Source organism: Garra rufa, chromosome 10 (assembly GCF_049309525.1).
Source record: "Garra rufa chromosome 10, GarRuf1.0, whole genome shotgun sequence".
NCBI lineage: Eukaryota > Metazoa > Chordata > Actinopteri > Cypriniformes > Cyprinidae > Garra > Garra rufa.
Window position 1 is genome coordinate 7,220,128 of NC_133370.1, and position 25,470 is coordinate 7,245,597.

Sequence of the window (25,470 nt, forward strand, 5' to 3'; positions counted from 1 at the left end):
TATACTCACTTCTGCTGTGGCTGAAGCTGTATCAGGAACGATTTGCATGAACATAGAGCATATGTCGATCGGTATCGGCGCTTTCCTTTTAAAAACGAAAGTAATGTTTTCCTCTGCATCTTCAGTAAATGATGACTGCTGTGTTCATTATTACATCCAACAACAGAACACCTCAATCGCTCAGTTGGAGACATTTTTGTCTGCTCCTGAGTCACACATGGTGGTCGGAGTCGGACTGTAATGTCAATCAACTATCGTGGGAGTGGCCTCTGTCAGTGTGCCGTCACACCGACAAGTAGCTGAGAATGACCTGATTTTAAAAAGGGGATATTACTTTTCAAGATTAAAAAAATACTACTGGGTGGATTTTTATCATTGTAGGGTGATTGTGTACATAAACTGCCAACAGACATGAATGTGCAAACAACATGAAAAGTTAGTTTCGCATCCGAGTTTTGCAGTTTTTAGTTTTGCAGCTCACACATTAAAATTTCTGGTTGCATCACTTTTGCCATCTTACATAGAAGAAAACAAGAGCATGGATGTGCAAGAATTAGTCTAATTGAGATCTATTGTAAACTTGGCCTTCAACACGAAAACATTGTTTCTGTTCTTGAATTCCGACACATGACAGCTTCTTTCCTCAGGCTATTTTCCATTTGAACAATACATAACATCTTAGGACTGTACATTTGTACATAAATTCTCAAATCTTTTCATCTGTAAAATAGCCCCTGCTGAAAAAAACAGCATATGCTGGTTAGGTATGTTTTGTTGCTGGGATGCTGGTTTATGCTGGCCCTTTGCTGGTTTATGCTGGTCATTGACCAGCAACATGACCAGCATAAACCAGCAAAGGACCAGCATTAACCAGCTAAGGAGGACCAGCATTAACCAGCAAATAACCAGCATAAACCAGCAAAGGGCCAGCATAAACCAGCTAAAACCAGCATCCCAGCACCAAAACATACCTAACCAGCATATGCTGTTTTTTTCAGCAGGGGCATGTTTGCACGTTCTGCACAGACTATTTTCTCTATATTTTGTACATAGCTTCTCAAAACATTTGCGCATTCATAATTCTATTTTATCTGTATTTTTATTACCCTATAGCCATTATTATTATTTTTTTACATATATTGTTTACTCTCTGTATTATTAGTGCTATCTTTCATTCTATTACCTTAAATTATATGTATGTCTGCACAAGGTCTGTATTTTCTCCACTGGAAGCTTCTGTCACCAAGATTAATTCCTTGGCAATAAAGCACACATGGCAATAAAGCTTTTTTATCTGATTCTGACATTTAAAATGCATTGTGAGGTCTAAGCGATTAGTACAGTAAAATATGCTCAATCAATACAAACCCAGTGGACTGAAATATTGCTTGTGACGATAGCTATTTTTTATATTTAGCAAGTATTGATAGTGTGTTTTACTGTACCAATTGCTTCTAGATATCAAAATGGGTTTTAAATATCTATTACTAATTTGAGGCTATGAGACTAAGATCTGGTCCACACTGAAGCGTTTTCTGTTCTGGCCATGAACCGCCCACTTCAACTGTTTAGAGGTGTGTTTATGTGAAACAGACTGGTGAGAGTGAGGAGTAATAAGGGGTGATTTATATGGTCATTAGCTTAACCAATAAGAAATGAGCTACAGGGGTGAAATCACTATTTTATGTCTCCACCACCCCAGGTAACAGTCAAAGCTGAACGTCTCAGTGTAAAAACATAGTCCTTAAAAGACAAGAAACTGTTTTTCAGGTAAGAAATTAAAATACAGTATCTAGCTGTATTTTTGATTTGTTTGTGCTAAATGAGGAATCTAAATTACCAGTTTATCTTGCTTTTTGCATAAGTGTTTGAAAAAAACTGTTTTGAAGACAAATATGCTCACTTGACAGCATTGGTTTTCACAGTACTGTAGTTTAAAGGTAGGTTGTTTTTTCATTTCATTTTATTAAGAAAGAATAAAACATGAATTCAAGAATTTGTTTGCCATTTTTACGTTTACTATTTAAAATTAAAATGTTTAGCATTAAGTGAGGTTCGTGCGGGTGTTGTTAGAAAAATGGCATAATTACGGCCACAACATAATATCACGTTCCCACGAGTTTATATGTTGTGGCCACGACAAACATAAGTAAACTGAAGGTGTCCGCTCCCGGTCACCGTATAAAACAATACATTTGTGCATGTCAGTATTTTCTTTTAGTGGAGTCATAGCAACATTATTTGATAGTGATTTACACTGAATTAATAAAAAGTGTTTTTGATTGTGCCCGGTAATTTACTACCATGAAATATAAAATTTTTGGCTACACTTATGCATAAACATTTTTGTGTGTGTGTGTAAAAAAAAAAAAAAAAGTTTAGGCATAAAGATGCATAAACATTTCTGTTTTTTTTTGTGTAAAAAAAATTATGCATAAAGATGCATAGACATTTTTGTTTTTTTATGCAAATAATGCATTAACATTTTAGTTTTTTGTGTAAAAAAAGTTTATGCATAAAGATGCATAAACATTTTAGTTTTTTGTGTAAAAAAGTTTATGCATAAAGATGCATAAACATTTTAGTTTTTTGTGTAAAAAAAAGTTTATGCATAAAGATGCATAAACATTTGTGTTTTTTGTGTAAAAAAAGTTTATGCATAAATATGCATGAACATTTTTTGTGTTTTTTTGTGAAAAAAAGTTTATGCATAAAGATGCATTAACATTTTTGTGTTTTTTTTTTGTATGTTTTACTAAAGTGAGTCCAAATACCTGAGATGAGCTTATTGTTACTGGTGTTTATGTGATACAATATGCAAATACATCTTAAGAATAAGCTATTTGCATATCAAAGGCACTCATTGTCTTGTACTCATGTAAATTAACACAAAATTTGCCTGCAGCATGTATCTTTTACTTTTGGTGAATTTAACATGTTTTTGGCTCAGACTGTAAAGTGGCGGCACGCACCACTCATTTAGATTTTCGCTGAGGAGCCGGATCGAGCCGGCGTCAGCGCGACGCCAGGGGCGTGGCAGGGGAATGTAACATCTCCGTTCCCTCCTTCAGGGAGCGAGGGTTACCTACGTAACCTACACGTTCCCCTTCAGTCGAATCACTTCGACGTTACATTGGGAACAGACCCATGGAACAGGCCACGACCCTGACGCCGCGTTACGCACAACCCCACGTGCTGACAGGCGGACGTGTCAGCAGATGGTTATTGAATACGTAACCTTCCCAATGCCCTGAGGGCCAATAAAGGGGGGCCAACGCATAGGATGAGGCAACACTCCGTGTGGAGTGGGCACGAACACCTAAGGAGCAAGGCTCTCCCTGGTATAAGTAAGACAGGGAGATGGCTTCTACCACCCAATGGGCAAACCTCTGTTTGGAGACAGCATTCCCTTTCTGCTGACCTCCGAAGCAGACAGCTGCTCGGTGCATCTGAAGTACCGAGTGCGGTCTACGTATATTCGCAAAGCACGGACTGGACACAGCAGTGCAGAAGCTGGGTCTGCCTCCTCCAGGGGCAGAGCTTGCAGGTTCACCACCTGATCGTGGAAAAGTGTGCTTTGTTCCTTGCGGCTCGTTCCTCCGAAGACAGGTCTTCCTTTACGTGTAGCCCGTTTTCTTTCAGATATTGATTTTCTCTGGCATCCCTCCACACTGTATCTTGATAAAGACGCATGGCAAACTGTATAATTATCACTCTGGGGCGTCCATTACTTCGTTTTTGTCCCAGTCTATGAACCGAATCCATGACATCTGGAAGTTTGTGTGCGATCTTTGGAGACACTTTGGAGAGGATCTTGATAGCAACATCTCATGTGTTACTCTCCTTGTCTGGACCACTTTCTTTGACGCCGTAAATCCTGAGATCCCATCTTCTTTTCTTAGTTATGTATCCCCATACACACATCCTTCAGCTGTTTATTTTCTCGCTGCAATGCAGAAACATTCTTTTCCAGTTTCAAAATGTTCTCTTTGTGAGACATGCTTTCCCGTAACAACTCACTTACGGTGGTAGAAAGAGCGGTGATAGAAGAAGCCGTATTTTCCAAGACCCTCCCCATGGACTCAACTCTCTGAAATGTACCATCACATTTCGATGTGAGTTCAGCAACAGCATTAATCAGCGAATCGATTTTCTCATCAATGTTCATCTTTGTTTTCCGGGGGGACTTTTACACGGGACAAATCCTTGGGCTGTAAATGGACCTGTAAAACGGTTTCTGGATAATTTTTACCCTTTCCTATGTCATATACCTTCTTTTTATTAGATTTATTTTTGGAGTTTTTGCCTTTATTTTGACAGGACAGAACAGAATTGATAGGAAACGAAGTGGGAGAGAGATAGGTGGTGGGAAAGGTTCTCGAGTCGGGATTCAAACACGGGACGCCCAGATCACAACAGCACTGTAAGCTGCCCACAAGGCTATCGGCACCGACACCTATGCCACATACCTTCTATGTAGATGTCAGAGAACAATTTAAAATATTGAATCAATGCATTCTATGGCAGCTTTAAGGCCAAAATCAGGCCTACTAGCCTATACTGTATATTAACCACACTCAATTTACAGAACTGTGATACACATATATGATGTGTTTGATCTTCTCTTAGAATACAACAGAGAGGATCTGTGTGAGCATCATGGATGGGAGACTGTTTGTGTTGCTTCTGCTGTCAGGTTGGTGTGATCATTTGTAATCTGTATTTGTGATGATGGGCTCACGTATAGACGGTTTAACATGTTGATTTTAACAGGGCTCTTCTGGAACAGTTCTGGTCTTACTCGTCCATACCACTATATAAATACAGCGATGTCGTGGTCAGAGGCTCAGAGTTACTGCAGAGAGAGATTCACTGATCTGGCTACTGTAGACAGCATAGATGATGTGAACAGGCTGATAAATAAGGTGGATGCTGGATACAGTGGATCAGTGTGGATTGGACTGAAGAAGGGGACACTGAAACACTGGATTTGGTCTAATGGAGACAACACAACTCAGTACTATAACTGGGGTTCAGGAAAGCCAGTTCTGGTTGGAGATTGTGTAGCTACGATGGATGGAGTTTGGGCAAATATACCTTGTAATTTTGGTCGATATTATGTGTGCTATGGTGCGTTCCCTGTTCTTTTATTTTGCCATTTACCTGAGAAAGAAAAGCTGAGAACTGATACTTTCGTTGCTTCTCTCAATAGGAAATTCTGGATACACCTTGGTAAAGAATCCTCTAACTTGGGCTGAGGCTCGGAGCTATTGCAGACAGTTTTACACAGACCTGGCTTTTATCCACAATTGGCAGGAAAATGTCCAGGTTGCGAGCCTTATATCTGGATGGTCCCTCTGGTTTGGTATGTTTGCGGACTCTTGGGAATGGTCTGATCAGTGGGATCTGAGATATAGACACTGGGCAGCAGGTCAACCATCCATGACTGCTGATACCTGTGTTGGAATGTCAACAACCAATTCTGGGAAATGGTCTCAACAGAGCTGTGATGTACTGCAGCCTTTTATCTGCTATGGAGGTGAGTTTTCCCAGTTAACAGAATTATATGATTCAAATGATTTGTAGATCTTTCTTACAACAGACTGTACAAACAACTGAAATATCCTTTAGTTTTCCTTCACTGATGTATCTTCTAAACTGAGCATGATTTTATGGTTTTCTCTAGAGGACAAGAGAAAACAGATTGTGAGACTGAAAGTGACCTGTAATGGAGAATGTATGCTGAATGACCCTACAGTACAAACAGCCATTCTGAATGAGGTTTGTGTCTGCCTTAAACAGTTTTTTTAAACACTACTTACATTATCATCATTATTATTGCTGCGTTATTTAGGGCTAAAGATGATATTAAGTCTATATTTGTGACATGCTTTGTCAGGTTTTATTTGATTCTTTCTTGACTGTCTTCCAGATAAATGAAAAGCTAAAGCACATGATGTTGGAAAGTAACAGCACAATAAGATGGAACAAGGGGGAAGATGGAGAGATGTTTCACCAGGAGAAAAGTATAGCAAGTGTAAATAATAAATGTGATCGCATACCCTAAACACAGTTAAAAAAAAAATAAAGTAATGTTACAATATTGCTTTGAAAATAGTAGTAGTACAGCATAATATTAACAATGGTAATGAATCTAGCCTACACTGTAAAAAGTTTGCTGTAAATTTTACAGTAACTTACTGGCAGCTGGATGCCAGTAAGTTACTGTAAAAATGTTTACAGTATTATTACTGTAAGTGCATTTACAGTACTAAAAGGTATTTACTGTAATTTCATTTACAGTATTTTTACTGTAATTTCATTTACAGTGTTTTTACTGTATCTTCAATTACAGTATTTTTACTGTATTTTCAATTACAGTATCAGTACTATAGAGTTTATTTTCATTTATTTTAAACATTTTTTACCTGTAAAAACAATCCAATTAACCTACAGCACTGTAATTCAAGATTTTTACCACCCCAACCCCATAAAAATCACAATAACTCATAAGCATTAGTTCTGATAATATTCTTTTTAATTGTTGAACATTTTCTTTTTAAAAGTACAGAGACTTTGTATCATGGCAAACATACACATACTGAAAAGCAAAAATAAGTAAGTACACTACCAGTCATAAGTTTTTGAACACTAAGATTTTTTTAAAGAATTCTCTTCTGCTTACCAAGCCTGCATTAATTTGATCCAAATTTAATTTATTCCTTTGATCAAAGCTGAATTTTCAGCATCATTACTCGTCTTCAGTATCACATGATCCTTCAGAAATCATTCTAGTATGCTGATAAACATTTTATTTAATTTTTAGATTTTTCAGGATTCTTTGATGAATATAAAGATATTATTTAGCAAGGATGATTTAAATTGATCAAAAGTGATAATAAAGACATTCATAATGTTACAAACTATTTCTGTTTCAGATAAATGCTGTTTATCTGAACTTTCTATTCATCAAAGAAACCTGAAAAAAAAATGTACTCCACTGTTTTTAGCATTATAATAATTTCAGCAACATCATAATAATAGTTTTTGAGCAGAAAATCAAATTATTAGAATGATTTCTGAAGGATCATGTGACTGCAGTAATGATGCTAAAAATTAAGCTTTGATCACAGCAATAAATTACATTTTAAAATATATTCAAAAAGAAAACAGTTATTTTAAATAATAAAAACGGCTCAAAAGTGTATTGTTTTTGCTGTACTTTGGATCAAATGAATGCAGGCTTAGTGAGCAGAAGAGACCTTCTTTAAAAACATTTAAAATCTTACTGTTCAAAAGCTTTGTCTGGTAGTGTAAATAAAATAAAATCATACAGTAAAAATGTGTTTGTGTTGTGTTAAATTTTAGTAGTTTTGAGTCAAAGTTGACAAGCTCTCTGATGAGAAACGGCAGAATGGGATTCAGGCTGATGCTTGCTGTTTGCACCCTCTTTCCAGAAGTCCATCTGATCTGTGACTGTCAATGCATTTGCTGCCACAAAGGTTGACTGTCTGAACGAACCTGCAAGCACAAGAAAAACAGTGTTTAAAGAATTTGCCTCAACTGTCAAACTTGGTGCTGTATGCATTTTAAAAAAAATTATATACTACATACGAACGCAGTAGTAAGAAAAAAAACTGAAGAAACTTTTTCTTGAAATTTTTTATAAAGAATTTTATGAATGGGCCAGTGAATCACTGATTCAAGGTGTTTAAAAAAGGTAAATTCATTCAGTAATGAAACACTGCTGTGTGCAGAGATGCACAACATGGCTTTGTTAAGAACCGTTTTTACTAAATGGAGCAAAAAGACAATATTTTCTTCTTGATTTAAATCACTTAATATTACATTCTTGTTTATTGAATTTTGTTGCCCTGACACTTAGGAAAGTCTGCCACAGACCATGCTAAATGCTAACCAATCTGTTCATATAAACATTCTAAACAGGTGTGTGTTTCCTAGAAAGTCTGTGCATATAATAGGCCTACTATGATTAAAAATCTATATTTGTTGCTTTACAGTAACAATAATCTAAATTGACAGACAGTAAGATTGCTATTATGAATTTAAAGGTTACAGTAAGTTAAAGATACCTGAAGCAGCTGCATTTTGCTGTTTAAATGCTGGTTTAATAGAAATAATTTTAATGTGCATGCAAACTCAATCTTGATGGTAATAAAAAACATTCCCAGGAAATAAATACCTTACAAATGTGTACTTTAAATACAATATAACTTGCTTAGGATAAAAGCATCTGAAAAATGCATGAATGTAAATGCAATGTAAAACAAAATATGTTTTGGGTTACCTTATTCTGCATGTCTGTAAAATGGACAGCTGGCTGTATGATGATTCTGCATCTGATGGTCAGCATCCAGTTAGTGCTTGGAGAAATCTCCTGTAACAGACAGTGTCACAACACCCTTTTAGTGTTACTATAGTTTATGATCAGAAAAGACAACTACTGTACAGTAATACAATTTACATTTTTAATAAAATAAGCATTTATAATATTTATTAGCAAAACTTGCTATATTAATATATTGCTAGCTCGTTACTCTCTTTAAAAAGTTAACCTGTTCTGCAAGTCAGTGGAGAACAGCAGCCTGTGGCTAATTTGGCTAATTTAGTAACGTTAACATTAACTTAGTTAAACTGATGAAAGGGGAAGCTCACCTGTTGTTTGCACCGCGACGACGGCAATCACCAGAAAAGACTCCAATACACCTCCGATGCAGACGACATGACCACGAGACCACAAACTTGAAAATAAAACACAAAAAATGCAGTTAACCGCGGTGTTCAGTTTTACCTCAGTGTTTCATGTTAGCGCGCTGTTTATGTCACGTCTGTCACTGAAGGGACCGTCTATAAAGTTACATACGACATTCATACACACATTTCTTACTTAAACATCATTTGAAGAGAATTACCTTGCTAGCTATAAAGAGGCAGCGTTTAAAAGATATTATGCTGCTCTGTGACTAACGTTAAGTTTGTCAACTTCGGCTTACTGACATTATTAGCTTACCAGTTCATGTTATCGTCGATACTATGGCAGTCATTCACAGAAGAAGATCCAAAATACACCTCCGCGCTCCGACGTTACAGACGACATCCAGACCAGAAACTTGAAAATAACAAACAAAAGAAGGGCTTGAAAATACAGTTTAAAATCTCCACAGAAACAGTGGTGTTGCTTAACGCACTTTACCTCAGTATTTCACCTCAGTTTGCTGTTAAGCTTGAGTAAGGGCTCGTCAGACGAACTAACTTGCATTAAAGGGCAGCCGAATATACAATCGTGTTTCTCAGTTTAAATAAAGTTTATTTCGACTAATATAGGTCACCTTAATTTACTCACCAGTCCATGTTTTCACCGTTATGGCGGCGCCCCGGCCGTCAGTCAGAAAAAAAAGGCTACCGACATGAAAAACACGATGAATATTGTTAGTTTGCTGTTAACAAGTGAAAACAAATTAAAATTGTTCAGTTTTTCATAAAACAGAAATAATATACTAACCTTTTTGTCGAGTTATTGATGCAACATTTCTCTTTTGTCCTTTTTACCGCCACTTCCTCTCAACAGGAGAAAAAAAAATCTCCCTTGCCATTGGTCAATTTTTCGCGGGCAAGTTCACTACTGTAAACGGATTTACAGTAGTGGAGAATTACAGTAGTGATCATATATTTTCCCATAATCCTTTGCAGTTTACAGTAAAATACTGTATATACATTTTACAGTATCTTACTGTAGATATTACAGTAAAATACTGTTCAAATTACAAAAATCGGTTACAGTGTAACCTTAGGTAAAAAAACTGCATTCTTACAAGGTTATATTGTTTCCAACAAACAACATTTATTTAAATTTCCCTTTATTCCTTAAGTTTCCTTTTCCTGTAGTTTAAATTCGCTGTGATTAATTTTAACTAATTTTGAGGAAGTGGAAAATAGTAGTAGTACAACATATTAACAACATTAATTAATCTAGCCTGGATTTAGGTTCTAGTATATGCAGAGATGATTTAGAGATATATGTTATGACCTTATTTAATATGTAAAATGCAATGATATAATTGACATAATAAAGGGACAGGAAATTAAGCTGCAATTGGGTGCATCTTTTTCCTATTTTAATCAAGCCTTGAGGTCAAAATAACTGCCTGTAGAGCTCAGAGATGGGATTGTGTCAAAGCACAGATCTGGGGATGAGTTCAGAAAAACACTTCTGCAATGAAGGTGCACAGAAGCATGTAGCCTCCATTATCCTTAATGGAAGAAGTTTGGAACAACCAGCATTCTTCCTAAAGCTGGCTTCCTGACTAAACTGTGCAATTGATTGAGAAGGGCTGAATGGTCAACAAAAAGCTGTAACACATCTAAAGGACCTTCACTTAAATTGTTAGTATTTTGCAAGGCACTATAAACATACACAAACACACACAGACACACTTACCCACATTTATCTGCTACAAATAAAATCTATAGCTTGTCCCTAACTGTGTAAGGTAGTGTCATACTAAAATACCATATTTGCCACACTGATAAGCAATGATTAATACAATGACATAAATATTATGTTTTTGAATATACCCAGAATTATTTGAGCAAAATTCGGTTTGCATTGTAATACCAGGGTTAAAGGTTCAGTCTTGAATGTTTCAAATCAACCTGTGAATTATGTACAGGAGCAGCCCTTTACTATTTACATTTAGACTTACTATCTTCTTTTTCAACAAATAAGTTACTCTGTCATGGAAATATTTGTATCCTGTGTAATTTGAAACAATATTAAAGGGGTCATCGGAGCCCATTTTCCACAAGTTCATATGATTCTTTAGGGTCTTAATGAAAAGTCTAATAATATACTTTGGTTAAAAATTCTCAATAGTAGTGTAAAAAACACCCTTTTACCTCGCCAAAATCAGCTCTGCAAAAACTCAACTCATTTTATTGCATGGTCCCTTTAAATGCAAATGAGCTTTGCTCACCCCTCCCCTCTCTGCTCTGGGATTATGAGACGTAATGTTTACTTTAGCCACATTTAGCTGCAAAACTTGCCAACAAGTAGCCTGGAAAATATTCAGACCCTAATCTATTAAGGGTCTGGCATCGAGCAATGAAAAGGGCCTAACTCGAGGGGCAGCACCAAGCATGCATTTGAAACTCTCACTGCACGCAATTGGATAATGCCACGACCAATCACAACAATACACGGTTTTCACTAATGCCGCGTTCCAGGCAACCCGTTACTCGTGTTTTTCCAACAGCAGTCAAACCCGTGACTTCCCACTCGTGAACTCGTACTACATCGATGTACTCCCAGTTACGAGTTCTGACGTGACATAGCCCGCGAAACCACAATGTCAGCACCTACGGGTGCGGTGTTTGTGCAAGTGGTACACAGTGAAAAAATAGACTTTATGACTATATAACGTTGCAAACAAATTAATAATAATGTAATAATAATACATGTGCTAAGGCAGTTTGGGGTGACTTGCCTGGAACGCTACAAAGTCATGAGTGGTGATTTGAAGTTGTGATTTATGAGCTAAAAAACCTGCCTGGAACGCAGCATAAGCCCCATACGCTTAGCTACCAGCGGAGCTAACTGATAGATTAAACTCTTGCCGTATCCAGTCGGCAAAACAGCAAAAACGTCCTTCTTGCAAAGGAACGATTCGAGCGGGGTTTTCTGTTCCTCTTTTATATGAAAAGCCAAGTCTAACCCGTTCATTGTAGCGGCCAAAGCTGTTTCAAACAACTGGTGTTCATCTGTTGCCATCTTTCAATGTTTACTAAATGATTCCGGACGTCGCAGCGCTGTCGTCATCAGCTTAGCTCGCCTCTGGCTCGCCTACATCAGATACGATTTGATTGGTTCCCAGAACTGCTAACGTAATGCAGTAACATGCATCATTGCCCGATGCCAGAGTGTCTTGCAGAGACAATTCAAAATGGTGCTCTCGCGAGACCTCTGGATTTCCAAGGTAGCCAACAAGCACAATATTAAGAAAGGCCTTTCGCAAAGATGCATAAAAAAACTTTATACTTACTTCTGCTGTGGGTGAAGCTGCATCAGGAACGATTCGCACAAACATAGAGACACGTTGATCGGGACTGGTGCTTTCCTTTTAAAAACGAAAGTAACATTTTCCTCTGCATCTTCAGTGGCTCAGATGTTGGGAGTAAATGATGACTGCTGTGTTCATTATTACATCCAACAACAAAACACCTCAATCGCTCAATCAGAGACATTCTTGTCTGCACCTGAGTCGGCACAATGGTGATCTTATTCGGACTGTTTCAGCTTGGTGAGGGAGGGTCTAAGGTAAGGTGCTCATGTCAATCAACTGTGTTTTGTCACACCGACAAGAACCTGAGACTGAACTGATTTCAAAAATATTACTTTTAAAGATAAAAAAAAATACCACTGGTTGGTTTTGCATCTTATGACCCCTTTAAAGTAATTACAGATAAAAAAATTATTCACAAATAATTTCCCTGCACATTTAATTTTTTCTTACATTTTTTTTAAGTTTTAAGTTTTTCTGTTGTTGCAAACATGGAAATTTCCAATACTTTTTTTTTGTAAAAAAATGCACATCGCTTATTTTATGTCATAGTCAAGTCATGTTTTTTTTTCTCTGCACCATGACACCATTTGTATGTGTTTAAAACCAGTCAAAGTAGAAACAGAAACCATCTACCCACATAACCCGGTTTTAAATCTAAGTAATTTATACTTCTGTCTCATCTCCTTTCTTTAGAAAAAAAAAGGGTTAAAGGCTAAATTGAGGTTTTCATTTTAGAACTTCATTTGTTTTTGAGAAACCCTGTATCTCAACTGTAAAATCAATTGCTATTTGTGGTCAACAACATGAAAGAAAGGCATTATGCGTACATGAAAAATGCAGAAACACTGGACACACCTATGGGGCACCATTGTGCAGCAGCAAGCATCACAACAAAAAAGGAACATCAAAGTTGATCTAGGTAAATGGGTGCAACTGTATAGGGCTCCATTTCTATGTTTGGCCTGGGGCACCCAAATCGCTAAATCTGATTGTTCTGCATTTATTGATATACGGGAGAAATGTGTCACAATACTGGAGGACAAGACGAGGGAGAGTTCAAACAAAGTGAATGTAGGAATGGTTAAGTTCACAGTCGTATCTGATCTGAGTTCCAAATCCTTTCCAACACAGCGAGTAGCTCCACGAGGATGAGTAAAGACAAGTAAACTCCAGCATGGGACCTTGAAACCAGCCACAGAGTGAGGGATGAGTGTGTCTTAAATGTGCTGTAGGTAAGTGGATCCAGGTGTGAGTGATTATGGATGGGAAGGAGGTGTGAAACAGGAGGGATACTGGGATTTGTAGTCAAGTCAAGTCAAGTCACCTTTATTTATATAGCGCCTTTTACAATACAGATTGTTTTAAAGCAACTGCACAGTATTTAAACAGCACAATAGTGTGTAAGTAACGCATTATTGTAACAATCAATTTTCAGTTAAAGGCAGTTCATCAATGAATTCAGTGATATCATCGTCAGTTCAGTTCAAATAGTATACGATATCGCTGGAAAGCGTCCCCAACTAAGCAAGCCAGAGGCGACAGCGGCAAGGAACCAAAACTCCACAGGTGACAGAAATGGAGAAAAAAACCTTGGGAGAAACCAGGCTCAGTCAGGGGACCAGTTCTCCTCTGGCCAGACCAAACAACAGTTTGTACCAATGTCTGATTGTAGAGAACTCATCAGGATCCTGTGGTGTAGCGCCGATGGCCGTCAAGGTTGGCGAGGTCTTTATTGATGATCCGCCTTGGAGCTCATCTGGTTGACATCCACGGCTATTGAAGTCATCTCTAGGTGGTGATCCATGATCTAAGCTGGGTAAGCTAAAGGTAGTGTACTAAAGCAGACGGTTGACTGGAAATGGGTGACAGTGGCTGGTGAGAAAGGTAACTGTGACAAAATGATAGTTGTGGTCTGAAATGTGGCCTGATATTATAATGTTGATACAAGTAAATATGCTTGACAGGTTCAACGGAGCAAAAAACACCAAGACAAGTGAATTATTTTGTCAAACAAGCTTGTTAATTTATCAAGATCTGGCAGCACTGGAACAGGTTAACTTAAGTTCCTTTGTAAAGTTACAACACAATTAATACATTTTCACAACATCTACAATGGAACAATGCACATTTGTATGATTTTGGAAAACAAGATATGTGTCAGTGAATACCCTTCAGGGTAAGATTTTCTGACCAGTGACAACATGCAAAACAATCTTCAATGAAAATGAACTCTTTAAAAATCAAAGTTGTCATGTTATTAAAACATTTTCTTTTACACATTTTACATTTATGCATTGAGAGATTGTGGGGGGAAATGAAATTCAGATGGAGTAAAATGGTGCAGAGTACATGGTAGCTGGCAGCATTCACTCATTTGCCAAATTATCTAATAAACAAATGTGCTTGGGCCAGGGGATTTGTGACACTAAATGGCTAAAGGTCAGGTTCACACTGCAGCTTATTCTGTTTTGGCAATGAACCGCCCACTTTGACTGTTTAGAGGAGTTCATGTGCAATGGACTGGAGAGAGCAGGGAGTATTACAATATGGAGTGATTTATAACATCATTAGATTAACCAATAAGAATTGAGCTCGCTCTTTTATGTGTCCACCAACCTTTTCGGGTAACAGTTGAAACTGAAAGTCTCAGTTTAAAAACATAAGTACTTACACGACAAGAAACAGTTTTTCAGGTAAGAAATTAAATCACATCTAGTCATAATTTGATTTGTGTTTATGTTGATTAAATGACATATCTGGAAGAATCTGAATCAGATGGTTTCCTTGTGTTGTGCATAAATATAGCAAAAAGCTGTTTTGAAAGCAAATGGTGGTTGCAAATAGTATTGTTCTGATTTACTTACTTCCTTGCTTGACAGCATTTGTTTTTCATATGTGCCTAATGATTTTCACAGCACAGTTAAAAGGTATGTTGTTGTTAAATATTTGTTTAAACTCCATTAAGTAAGAATGAAAAATGTTTGCCATTTGTACATGTCCACTATTTAAAATGTTTGTATTAAGTGAGGGTTGCGTGGGTGTTGTTAGCAAGATGTCATAATAATTTAAACAACAACAGCAATAATAAAACAATAAATTTGTGCATGTCAGTATTTTCTATTAGTAGAGTCATAGCAACATTATTTAATATTAATTTACATTAAATTAATATAAAAGTGTTTTTGATTGTGCCCAGTAATTGACTAACATGGAATAGAATTATAATAATAATAATAATAATAATAATAATAATAATAATTATAGCTACACTTTTTTTGTTGCATGTTTTACTGAAGTGAGTCTAAATACCTTCGAGATGAGTCTATTGTCACTGGGGTTTACATGATACATTATGCAAAGACATTGTAAAAAATAAGGTATTTGAATATCAAAGTAACTCATATCTTACATGTAAATCCACACAAAACCAGCCTGCAGGTTGTGCACTGCTTTCCCCTGCAGTACCTGTTCCTGGAAGCATTGACAGGCGAAAAGTTTAAATTCAAGTCAGTCTCTACTAATGAGCTGATGAGCAGGTGTGTTAGATGAGACACACCAAATGTGGGGACTTTCTAAAATGCTTAACATGAAAAACGCCTAACTTGGCTTTACGTACATAGAAAACGACCAGGAAACCCCAAATTTCTATCAAACCTTACTTGTAACAAACACTAACTACTGTCAAAAGAGCCCTTATTCCACAGATAAAGTGAATAATACTGCGTTAAGCATTTTCTCCTCCATAGAAGTCCATTATAACAGCTTAACGTGGTTTAACGTACCTTAACAACGACCGGGGAAAAAACAAATTTCTGTCAAATTTTACTTATAATAAACACTTGTTGCTGTCAAAAGAACAAACTCTCATTTAGCGTATAAAGTGAATAATATCACATTAAGCGTTTTCTCTCCATAGAAGTCCATTATAAGGAAACAGCTTAACATGGTTTAACGTACCTTAACAATGACCAGGGAAAACCAAACTTCTGTCAAATTGTTCTTATAAGAAACATTTGCTGCTGTCAAAAGAACAAGCTCTTATTTGGCATATGATCGTGCCCCATAGAAGTCCATTATAAGGAAACAGCTTAACGTGATATTATTCACTTTATATGCTCAATGAGATCCCATTCTTTTGACAGTGGAAAGTATTTATTGTAAGTAAAATTTGACAGAAGTTTGGTTTTCCCTGGTCGTTGTTAATACGTTAAACCACCTTATAAGCTGTTTCCTTATAATGGACTTCTATGGGGGAGAAACCACTGAGAGAACTTGTAGACAGCTTATGTCTCACTTTTTTCTTTAAATTTAATTTACCACACTTCATTTACAAAACTGTGTTTGATCACCTCTTAGAATACAACAGAGAGGATCTGTGTGAGCATCATGGATGGGAGTCTGTTTGTGCTGCTTCTGCTGTCAGGTTGGTGTGGTCATTCATAATCTGTATTTATAATCATGTGTTCACATATACAGGTATGTGCCACAAAATTTGAATATCGAGGGAAAGTCCATTTATTTCAATAATTTATTTCAAAAAGTGAAACTTGTATGTTATATTAGTTCACTACACACAAAGTGAAATATTTCAAGCCTTTATTTGTTTCAATTTTAATGATTATGGAATCGGATTAAAGACAAAAAAAAAATCCAGTATTTCACAAAATTAAAGTATTTCATGTGACCAATAAAAAAGGATCCTAAACACATGTTGGCCTTCTGAAAAGTGTGTTAATGTACTGTATTATGTCCTCAGTACTTTGTTGGGCCTCCTTTTGCACTAGTTACAGCATCAAGGCTGCGTGGCAAGGAGGCGATCAGCCTTTGACACAGTTGAGGTGTTATGGTAAGTTGCTTTGATATTGGCCTTCATCTCTTCTGCATTTCGGCATTTTGTCATCATCTTCAAAAAGCTTGTCAGCAGCAGGAAGCATGAAGTGCTCTAAAATTTTCTGGTAGACACCTGCGTTGTTTTTTTTCAAGTCCAAAGTCAATTGGCCCACCATTAATGACTTAACCATTGAAAATCTATGGGGTATTGTCAAAAGGAAGATGAGGGAAAAGAGACCCTGAAATGCAGATGAGCTGAAGGCCAATATCAAAGCAACTTGGGCTTCCATAACACCTCAACTGTGTCAAAAGCTGATCGCCTCCTTGCCATGCCGCCTTGATGCTGTAACTAGTGCAAAAGGAGGCACAACAAAGTACTGAGGACATTGTCTTAAATCCATAATCATTAAAAATGAAACAAATAAAAGCTTGAAATATTTCACTTTTTGTGTAGTGAACTATAACATACAAGTTTCACTTTTTGAAACACATTATTGAAATAAACGGACTTTCCCTCGATATTCAATTTTTTTGGCACATACCTGTAGATGGTTTAACATGTTGATTTTAACAGGGCTCTTCTGGATCAGTTCTGGTATTTCTCGTCCATACCACTATATAAATACAGCGATGTCGTGGTCAGAGGCTCAGAGTTACTGCAGAGAGAGATTCACTGATCTGGCTACTGTAGACAGCACAGATGATGTGAACAGGCTGATAAATAAGGTGGATGCTGGATACAGTGGATCAGTGTGGATTGGACTGAAGAAGGGGACACTGAAACACTGGATTTGGTCTAATGGAGACAACACAACTCAGTACTATAACTGGGGCTCAGGACAGCCAAAGGGGGATGGAGATTGTGTAACTACTTTTTCTGGAGTTTGGTATGATGCGCCATGTATCTATACTCGACATTTTGTGTGCTATGGTGAGATCCCAGTTCTTATAAATGTATTATTGTGCCACCTACCTGAGAACGAAGAGCTGAGAACTGATACTTTCTTTGCATCTCTCAATAGGAAATTCTGGATACACCTTGGTACAGAGAGCAAAAACTTGGAGTGATGCTCGGAGCTACTGTAGACAGCATCACACAGACCTGCCCACTGTCCACAACTTAGAGGAAAATAACCAGATGAAAAAAATTCTTTTATCTGGATGGCACTTCTGGTTTGGTTTGTTCCTGGACTCTTGGGAATGGTCTGATCAGTGGGATCTGAGATTCAGACACTGGGCAGCAGATCAACCATCCATGACTGCTGATGCCTGTGTTGGAATGTCAGCAACCGATTCTGGAAAATGGTCTCAAGAGAGATGTGATCGACCCAAGCCTTTTATCTGCTATGGAGGTAAGTTTCCCCAGTTAACAGAATTAAATGGCTGTTGTAGGTTACACTTACAACAGACAGTACAAAGAAATGAAATGTTTTCCTTTATTGAAATATCTTCTAAGCTGAGCATGACTGTATTTCTATAGATGACAAGAGACAACAGATTGTGAGACTGAAAGTGACCTGCAATGGAAAATGCACATTGAATGATCATTCACTACAGACGGCCATTCTGAAAGAGGTTTGTATCTGCCTTAAACTGTGTTTATTGTTAAATTCACAAAATGTGCCAAGTATGCACTTGATGCAGCTGAAGAAATATGTATTGCATTTCCTTAAACCCACCAACAAGCATCACTCATATCATCAACATTATTATTGCTGGTTTTGTTGTAATTTAGGACAAAAGATGAAATGAGATCTATATATGTGTTGTGATTTGTCAGGTTTTATTTGATATTTACTTGCTGGTCTTCCAGATAAATGAAAAGCTAAAGGACATGAGGTTGGAAAGTGACAGCACAATAAGTTGGAGAAAGGGGGAAGATGGAGAGGTGTTTCATCAGGAGAACAACCATGATGAATAAACCTAATAAATGTAATTAGGCATCTGTAACACAGTTTAAAAAAAAACTTAAAAATCTTATTTTGAGGAAGTGGAGAATAGTAGTAGTACAACATATTAACAACATTAATAAATTTAGCCTAGACATAGGTTCTAGTATATGCAAAGAGGATTTTGAGATATTTGTATATGTATATGACCTTATTTAATATGTAAAATGTGATGATATCATTAACATGAAAATGTACATAAAATGCATAAAATGTATAGGAAATTCAGCTGGAATAATAGGGTGCATATTAAAAATACTCCTGACAACAAAATAAGATGGAGAAAGGGGGAAGGTGAAGAGGTGATTCATCAGAAGGGCAACTGTACAGCCAATTATAATAGTAAATGTAAAAGACTGTAATTTTCAACGTGTTACTGTAAAGTGAACATTATTTAAAACATCAATATTATTTTTAATTATTAGCATTATTTAAACATAAATAATGGATAAATGGTCATGTATTTATACTTTCTGGTTCTCAAATCTGATTGCTTACGGTGAGATATTGTACTGGTATCGCAGGAACGCTCTTTCACAATTTTGTATCACTTGTTCTAGCCGGGTCTGTTTTTCCCTTTTTCTTCTTACAGTGTGTGTCCTGGTGGACGCCCAAATTTTGTAAATATTACTGTTTTTGTGTCACGGAATGTAGTTTTAAGAGGTTTTCAGGCAAGAATGTATACTTGTTTATAGTTCAAATAAGCAGTTTGTTAATAAAGATAACGTCTATTTGAAAATTTGCTTTGACATTCTTGGACATGAGAGCTCCATATAGTCAGGAGGCGTTGGCGTTCCTCACTCATCAATCTGCCCCAGAGCGGATATATACAGTGCCTTGCAAAAGTATTCATACCCCCTTTGTTTTGTTGCAGCATTATGTTAAACTACTTTAAATTAGTCTTCCCCACATCAATTTACACTCCATACACCATAATAATGACAAAGCGAAAAAAAGATTTGCAAATTTGACAAATTTAATAAAAATTAAACACTGAAAAAAGTACATTGCAAAAGTATTCATACCCTTAACTCAGTGCATATTTGAAGCACCTTTACAGCCTCAAGTCTTTTTGGGTATGATGTGACAAGTTTTGCACATCTGCATTTGGCAATTATCTGCCATTCTTTGCCTCACCTTTTCACCCCTCAAGCTCTGTCAGGTTGGATGGAGGCTGGCAGACATTTTCTAGAGTCCTAGTTGTTCCAATCGTCTTCCATTATGGATAATGGAGGCTACATGCTTCTGTGAACCTTCAATGCAGCAGATTTTTTTTTCTGAACTATTCCCTAGATCATTGCTTTAACACAAGTCTGTCACTGAGCTCTACAGGCAGTTATCTTGACCTCAGGACTTGGTTTTTGCTCTGATATGCATTTTCTGAGAGGTGTGTGCCTTTCTAAATCATACTCATTCAAATGAATTTGCCACAGTTTAACTCCACTCGAAGTGTAGTAACATCTAGAAGCAATATGAATGCTCCTGAGCTAAATTTCGAGTGTCCCAGAAAAGGGTATGAATACTTATGCAACGGGATCTTTTCAGTTTTTTATTTCTAATAAATTTGCACAAATGTTAAAAACCAATTTTTTGCTTTGCCATTATGGAGTAGGGAGTATAGATTGATGTGGGGGGGAAAAAAAGTAATTTAAAGTAGTTTTACATAAGGCAGCAACATAAAATGTGAAAAAATGGAGTATGAATAATTTCGCAAGGCACTGTATGTAACCCTTTTCGTTGGTGAGCTCCCCAAATGGCTCTGCATTGTGTTAATGTAAGAAGTGAATGACGAGGACACCAAGATTGTCGCTGAATCAAAGCGGAGTAGCTTTCTTTGTTTATTAGGCTCTTTCTCCACATCAGTCACTATGCAGCAAACAGCATCTTCCTTCACATCCACCACAGAACTGCAACATTCTTCTCATAAGAAAACAGAGCTGTGTCAGTTAACAAACAGCATCAAAATACATTCAATTATTGAAAGAAAATGATATAATGTGGCGGTGTCTTCTTCTGAACTATTGGCCAATTACAGGTGCGTCAGTTTCTCTACATGCAATTACAACACAGCACAACACCCTTCAAACAAATAAAGATACACATATGAAGTTAAGAAATACTGTTTCATTTTCCTGTGTTGTGACCATTGATTTAGCTGTGCTGTATATGAGCAGGCTTGGTCTGTTTGCAGAAAGACAGAGAGAGAGAGGAGCGAGGCGATAAGAAACTGTAGGATAAAGGTGAGGTTTCATATAGACATACGGTACAGAGGAAAGGTTTTACTCACTCCAACGCAGTACAGAGGTGAGTTACACTTTCCACACAGTTTTATTTAAGGGAATTATTTTTACAGAACATCAAAACATATACATTAGGGATGCATCATAAAACACAGGGTAAAACTGTGTCTGTTTATTGATCTACTCTGGTTATATTACGACCTTTGATTTGCTGCTTCAGAGTATTTACAGTATAATCCTTTGGTTTGGTTTTAATTGATTATGTGTTTTAATGCTCGTTTTCTAAGATATGTTTAAATATTGAACAGTTGCTTTTCTTCTTCGGTTTGTTTTCCAGAATGATGAAGCTCCTCGTATTGGCTGTTGTTCTGGTGCTGGTCGTGACAGGCGGTAAGTGTGATTATGGATTTTCTGTTGAAACTATGGATCGAGTGCTGAAATATACATGGGAATAAACACACTGGAATACAGTTTAAGAAAATAAGCTCAGATGTTAAGTTAAACTGTTGCATAGCATGTGGGCGGGTTTGCATTTCTGGAGGAAGAGCAAAAAAACCTGTGCAAACCACAGTCACAAAAGATTCAAAAAGACTTTTTTACATATGGTTATGTACTTATGCATTGCAATGTAAATTATGTAAAAACTATGTACAGTAAATTTGTGGAATATTTCCATACAATGCAATTAAAGATTATTGCAGGTAACCTTAATGTAGAAGCACTGAGATGAGTGAATTAAAGGCTGATAAGTATAACAACTATTAATGCATATCATCTGCAGAATAATAAAATCATCTATTAGATTAAAAAACAGTGGGGTCCAAAAGTCTGGAAAATTCTAGGATTTTGAAAAATGTAAAACAAAGAAACATTATAATCTAAAATTAAGAACACTGTACTGTATATATATATTTTTATAATATCTCAAATAAATATATAAAATATATTTACATATCCAAAATCTTTGATGTCAAAATCAGTGAGTATTGAGATCATCTATAATCCACTGAATATGCTGCATATGACGCATATACTTTGTGTGATGAAATATGTGTGAATGCAAGAAAAGAAAATGTATTTCTGGTGGAAATTACATTTCTTAAATACTGAAAATGTTTAAACAAGTACATTATAATGTAATTTTTTCTTTATATCACTATCTATCACAAATAAATATATATATATATATATATATATATATATATATATATATATATTTTTTTTTTTTCAAAACAGACAAATTCTTGTGAGCTGAATATCACAAGTCAACATCACTGAAATCAAAATTAGTGTGTGATTTATTTTTTTAAGACAAGACACTGGTTAAAAAAAAAAAAATAACTAACAGTTATTGCCTTACCCAGCTGATTGATTACATTTATAATTGCAAACATTTTTGTATTACAAGTTTTCTAAAATGTTAGGTAATATGCAATTATTTAGACATTATTTAATTAAAATATGCACTAATTTGCATAAATTTCTAGTACAAAAATCTAAACACTGGATGAAGTTAGTTTCAAAATTCTTTAGATATATATATCATAATATATATTTTTGAAAAGAGTCAAAAGTTAGAGTCAAAAGTTTTTACACAGGGAATTTTCTTCACTCAAGAAAAAACAGAACACAGAAATTATATTTTCAAAAATATATGTTGTATATAATCAATCAAATTATATATGAACAAATCCCTCTTTGAAAACCTTCAGGATACAGACAAGAATAAAAATGTAAAGTCTGGTGTGTGCAAGTGCTACTGAAGTAGAGATTTATGAAAAAAAAAAAACTCATTTCTGATGAGCAGTGAAACTGTACTTTGTGTGCTGAAACATGAGCAAAAAAAATATACCAAATAAAAAATAAAAATGTGTTGTTTGGGCAGGTTTTGCATTTGTGTTAGAGAAGCAATGTCTGAAATGTCCACATGTGAGCAGAAAAAAACTGTCCAAACCACAAACTCAAAGGCTTTTATACCTATAAGATTTATGTGTTGTAAGGTTTGTGTAAGAACGTATGTGCACAAACAGATAGTGTGTGAAATCAAATATTATCCCTTGTGTTTAAGGCTCGGCTCTGGATTGCTTCCACTGCGTCCCAGAAAAAGCAGGAGGTGCCTGTGAGATCACGGCCTTAACCTGCCCACCGGACAAAGACGCATGTGCTGCTGCCAAGTTCCGCAGAAGCCCATGTGAGTGATGAAGCCTACCTTAATCATTCAGACTGTAATTAAGATGACAATTACGGTTTGAAAAACTAATACATGTTGTGTGGTTTTGTTTGAAACAGATGGTCATTACCAGAAGTGCATGTCCATGTCAGGCTGTGAGATGGTCAAACAGAACGCTTACATCAACATCAAGTGCTGTCAGAAGGACTTCTGCAACACCTTTGACTGATCTATATATCAGCATGACTCATAAAACAGCTTACAATAACATACAGTACACGTGAATTATGTATGTGTATACATATTGTTTAGTTGAATATGTCAAAAAGACAATATTTCCACATTTAAACGTGCATTTGTGCAATGTTACTAAAGCATTTTGTTTCAAGGTGGTGGTTAAATTTAAAATAATCTAAGCATGCTAGCATTTTTGTTGATGTGATTTACTTGCTTTTTATTACAGATTTCATACAAAAAAAGACATTCTCATTTCACAGAAGATTCTTAAAAACACAATAGTATCAATAAAATGCAATAGTACTTTTTACATGTAGAAACATTAAAATGAATTAAGCAACCAAACTGAAATGTATTGCAAAATTATTTGCATATAATACCAATAATAAGAGTTTTAGAAGTTTTAGTTAAATGTAGAACAAAGAAATAACAAAAACTGAATAGTTTACTGTATATCTCAAACACATTAAATAGTAATATAAATGCAATAATTAATATAAAAGTATATACAATTTTATTGTAAGTCAAAAAAATATTTGCAGTGTGATCACAGATATCAAATGCATGAGTCAGAACAACAACAAACATCTGATTTTGACATCACATCATTTTTGACATCAAAAACCATTTTCTTTCCCTGTATTTTTTACTTCTTTTCCAATACAAATATCTAAACATTCTTAAATCAATATATATTTACTCTATATATATATATATACACACACACTACCGTTCAAAAGTTTGGGGTCAGTAAATTTTTATTCTTTCTTTTTTTTTTTTTAGAATTTAATATTTTTATTCACCAAGGTTGTGTTAAATTGCTAAAAAGTGATAGCAAAACATTTTTTGTTAGAAAATATTTGCATTTTGAAGAAAGGCTGTTATTTTTAACTAATAATTGATCAAAGAAACCAAAAAATAAAAAGTATCACAGGTTCCAAAAAAATATTTGGTAGCACAACTGTTTCTAACATTGATAATTCTAATAATAAATCAGCATATTAGAATGATTTCTGAATGATCATGTGACACTTGAAAATTCAGCTTTTCATCACAGGAATAAATTCTATTTTAAAGTATGTAAAAAAAAAAAAAAAAGATTTTATATTGTAAAAACATTTTGCAATATTACTGTTTTTATTCTGTATTTTTAATCAAATAAATGCAGCCTTGATGAGCATAAGAAACTTCTTTAAAGACTATTTCTTTAAAGACTATAAGTTTTACTGACCCCAAACTTTTGAACGGTAGTGTGTGTATATATATATATATATATATATATATATATATATAAACAAGAAAACAAGACTTATTTTCTTCTCAAGTCATTTTGCTTATTAAATAAATTTAGGCATATTTTAGATGAAACTCAAGACAAACATTGTAAGAAAAAAGAATTAACATTGGCTTTCAGTGACAGTGTTCACATTGCAGCAAAATTAAACACGGTGAAACACAGCTGCTGTGTGACCAAAATACTGACCTGATGAGCTTTACATCACATGTTTTTATGTTTCATAATGAATCACTGCTAGATCAAACAACTGTCATCTTTCATTTCATCTTATCAGCCAGTTAAATAAGCCATGAGCAGAGCTAAATTAAACAGACATTAAAGCCTTGTGCACACATGTACCTTGGACTCAAAATCAACTCGCGCTTACTGGAACATTTCATACGCAGTCAAACACATTTGAACACATTCAGGCTCTAAACAACCAGCAAAAGTGGTTAATATCTTATAAACTACTGTATACATCATCAAACCTCTTAAAAACATAATATACACTATCTTGTAGTCTCAAAGCAGATATTTATCACCTGTCCCATGGGGCTCTTGTGTTCCTCAAACTTTGTTTTACACAATACTGAACTTTCCTGCCAATCCTCATACTCAAAGAAAACATTTGTCACTTGTTCACTAACAACAGCTTCCAGTCACAGCGACGGAGCACTATTTGTCA

General features: G+C 35.7%; 2 protein-coding genes across 2 annotated transcripts; both read left to right on the forward strand.

Moving 5' to 3' along the window:
- Positions 1 to 4,659: 4,659 nt before the first annotated feature.
- Positions 4,660 to 18,831, forward strand: LOC141343861 (macrophage mannose receptor 1-like). The gene is made up of 8 exons (XM_073848531.1): positions 4,660 to 4,696; positions 4,774 to 5,130; positions 5,213 to 5,539; positions 13,630 to 13,655; positions 17,526 to 17,841; positions 17,933 to 18,262; positions 18,391 to 18,485; positions 18,691 to 18,831. The coding sequence occupies exons 1-8, from the start codon at positions 4,660 to 4,662 to the stop codon at positions 18,829 to 18,831; spliced, it is 1,629 nt and encodes a 542-aa protein (XP_073704632.1).
- Positions 18,832 to 21,046: 2,215 nt separating this feature from the next.
- Positions 21,047 to 23,851, forward strand: ly97.3 (lymphocyte antigen 97, tandem duplicate 3). Its single transcript, XM_073849717.1, has 4 exons — positions 21,047 to 21,163; positions 21,437 to 21,489; positions 23,168 to 23,290; positions 23,389 to 23,851. The coding sequence occupies exons 2-4, from the start codon at positions 21,438 to 21,440 to the stop codon at positions 23,496 to 23,498; spliced, it is 285 nt and encodes a 94-aa protein (XP_073705818.1). The 5' UTR covers positions 21,047 to 21,163; position 21,437; the 3' UTR covers positions 23,499 to 23,851.
- Positions 23,852 to 25,470: the final 1,619 nt, after the last annotated feature.

Excerpts from the sequence above, each read along its gene's own strand:
- ly97.3 (XM_073849717.1), top strand. The coding sequence starts at position 21,438 with ATGATGAAGCTCCTCGTATTGGCTGTTGTTCTGGTGCTGGTCGTGACA. Across the intron at positions 21,490-23,167 it reads GGTGCTGGTCGTGACAGGCG|GCTCGGCTCTGGATTGCTTC; the intron begins GTAAGTGTGATT and ends CTTGTGTTTAAG. Across the intron at positions 23,291-23,388 it reads CAAGTTCCGCAGAAGCCCAT|ATGGTCATTACCAGAAGTGC; the intron begins GTGAGTGATGAA and ends TGTTTGAAACAG.
- LOC141343861 (XM_073848531.1), top strand. The coding sequence starts at position 4,660 with ATGGATGGGAGACTGTTTGTGTTGCTTCTGCTGTCAG. Across the intron at positions 5,540-13,629 it reads GCCTTTTATCTGCTATGGAG|GAACCAAAACTCCACAGGTG; the intron begins GTGAGTTTTCCC and ends GACAGCGGCAAG. Across the intron at positions 13,656-17,525 it reads AAACTCCACAGGTGACAGAA|TATATAAATACAGCGATGTC; the intron begins ATGGAGAAAAAA and ends CGTCCATACCAC.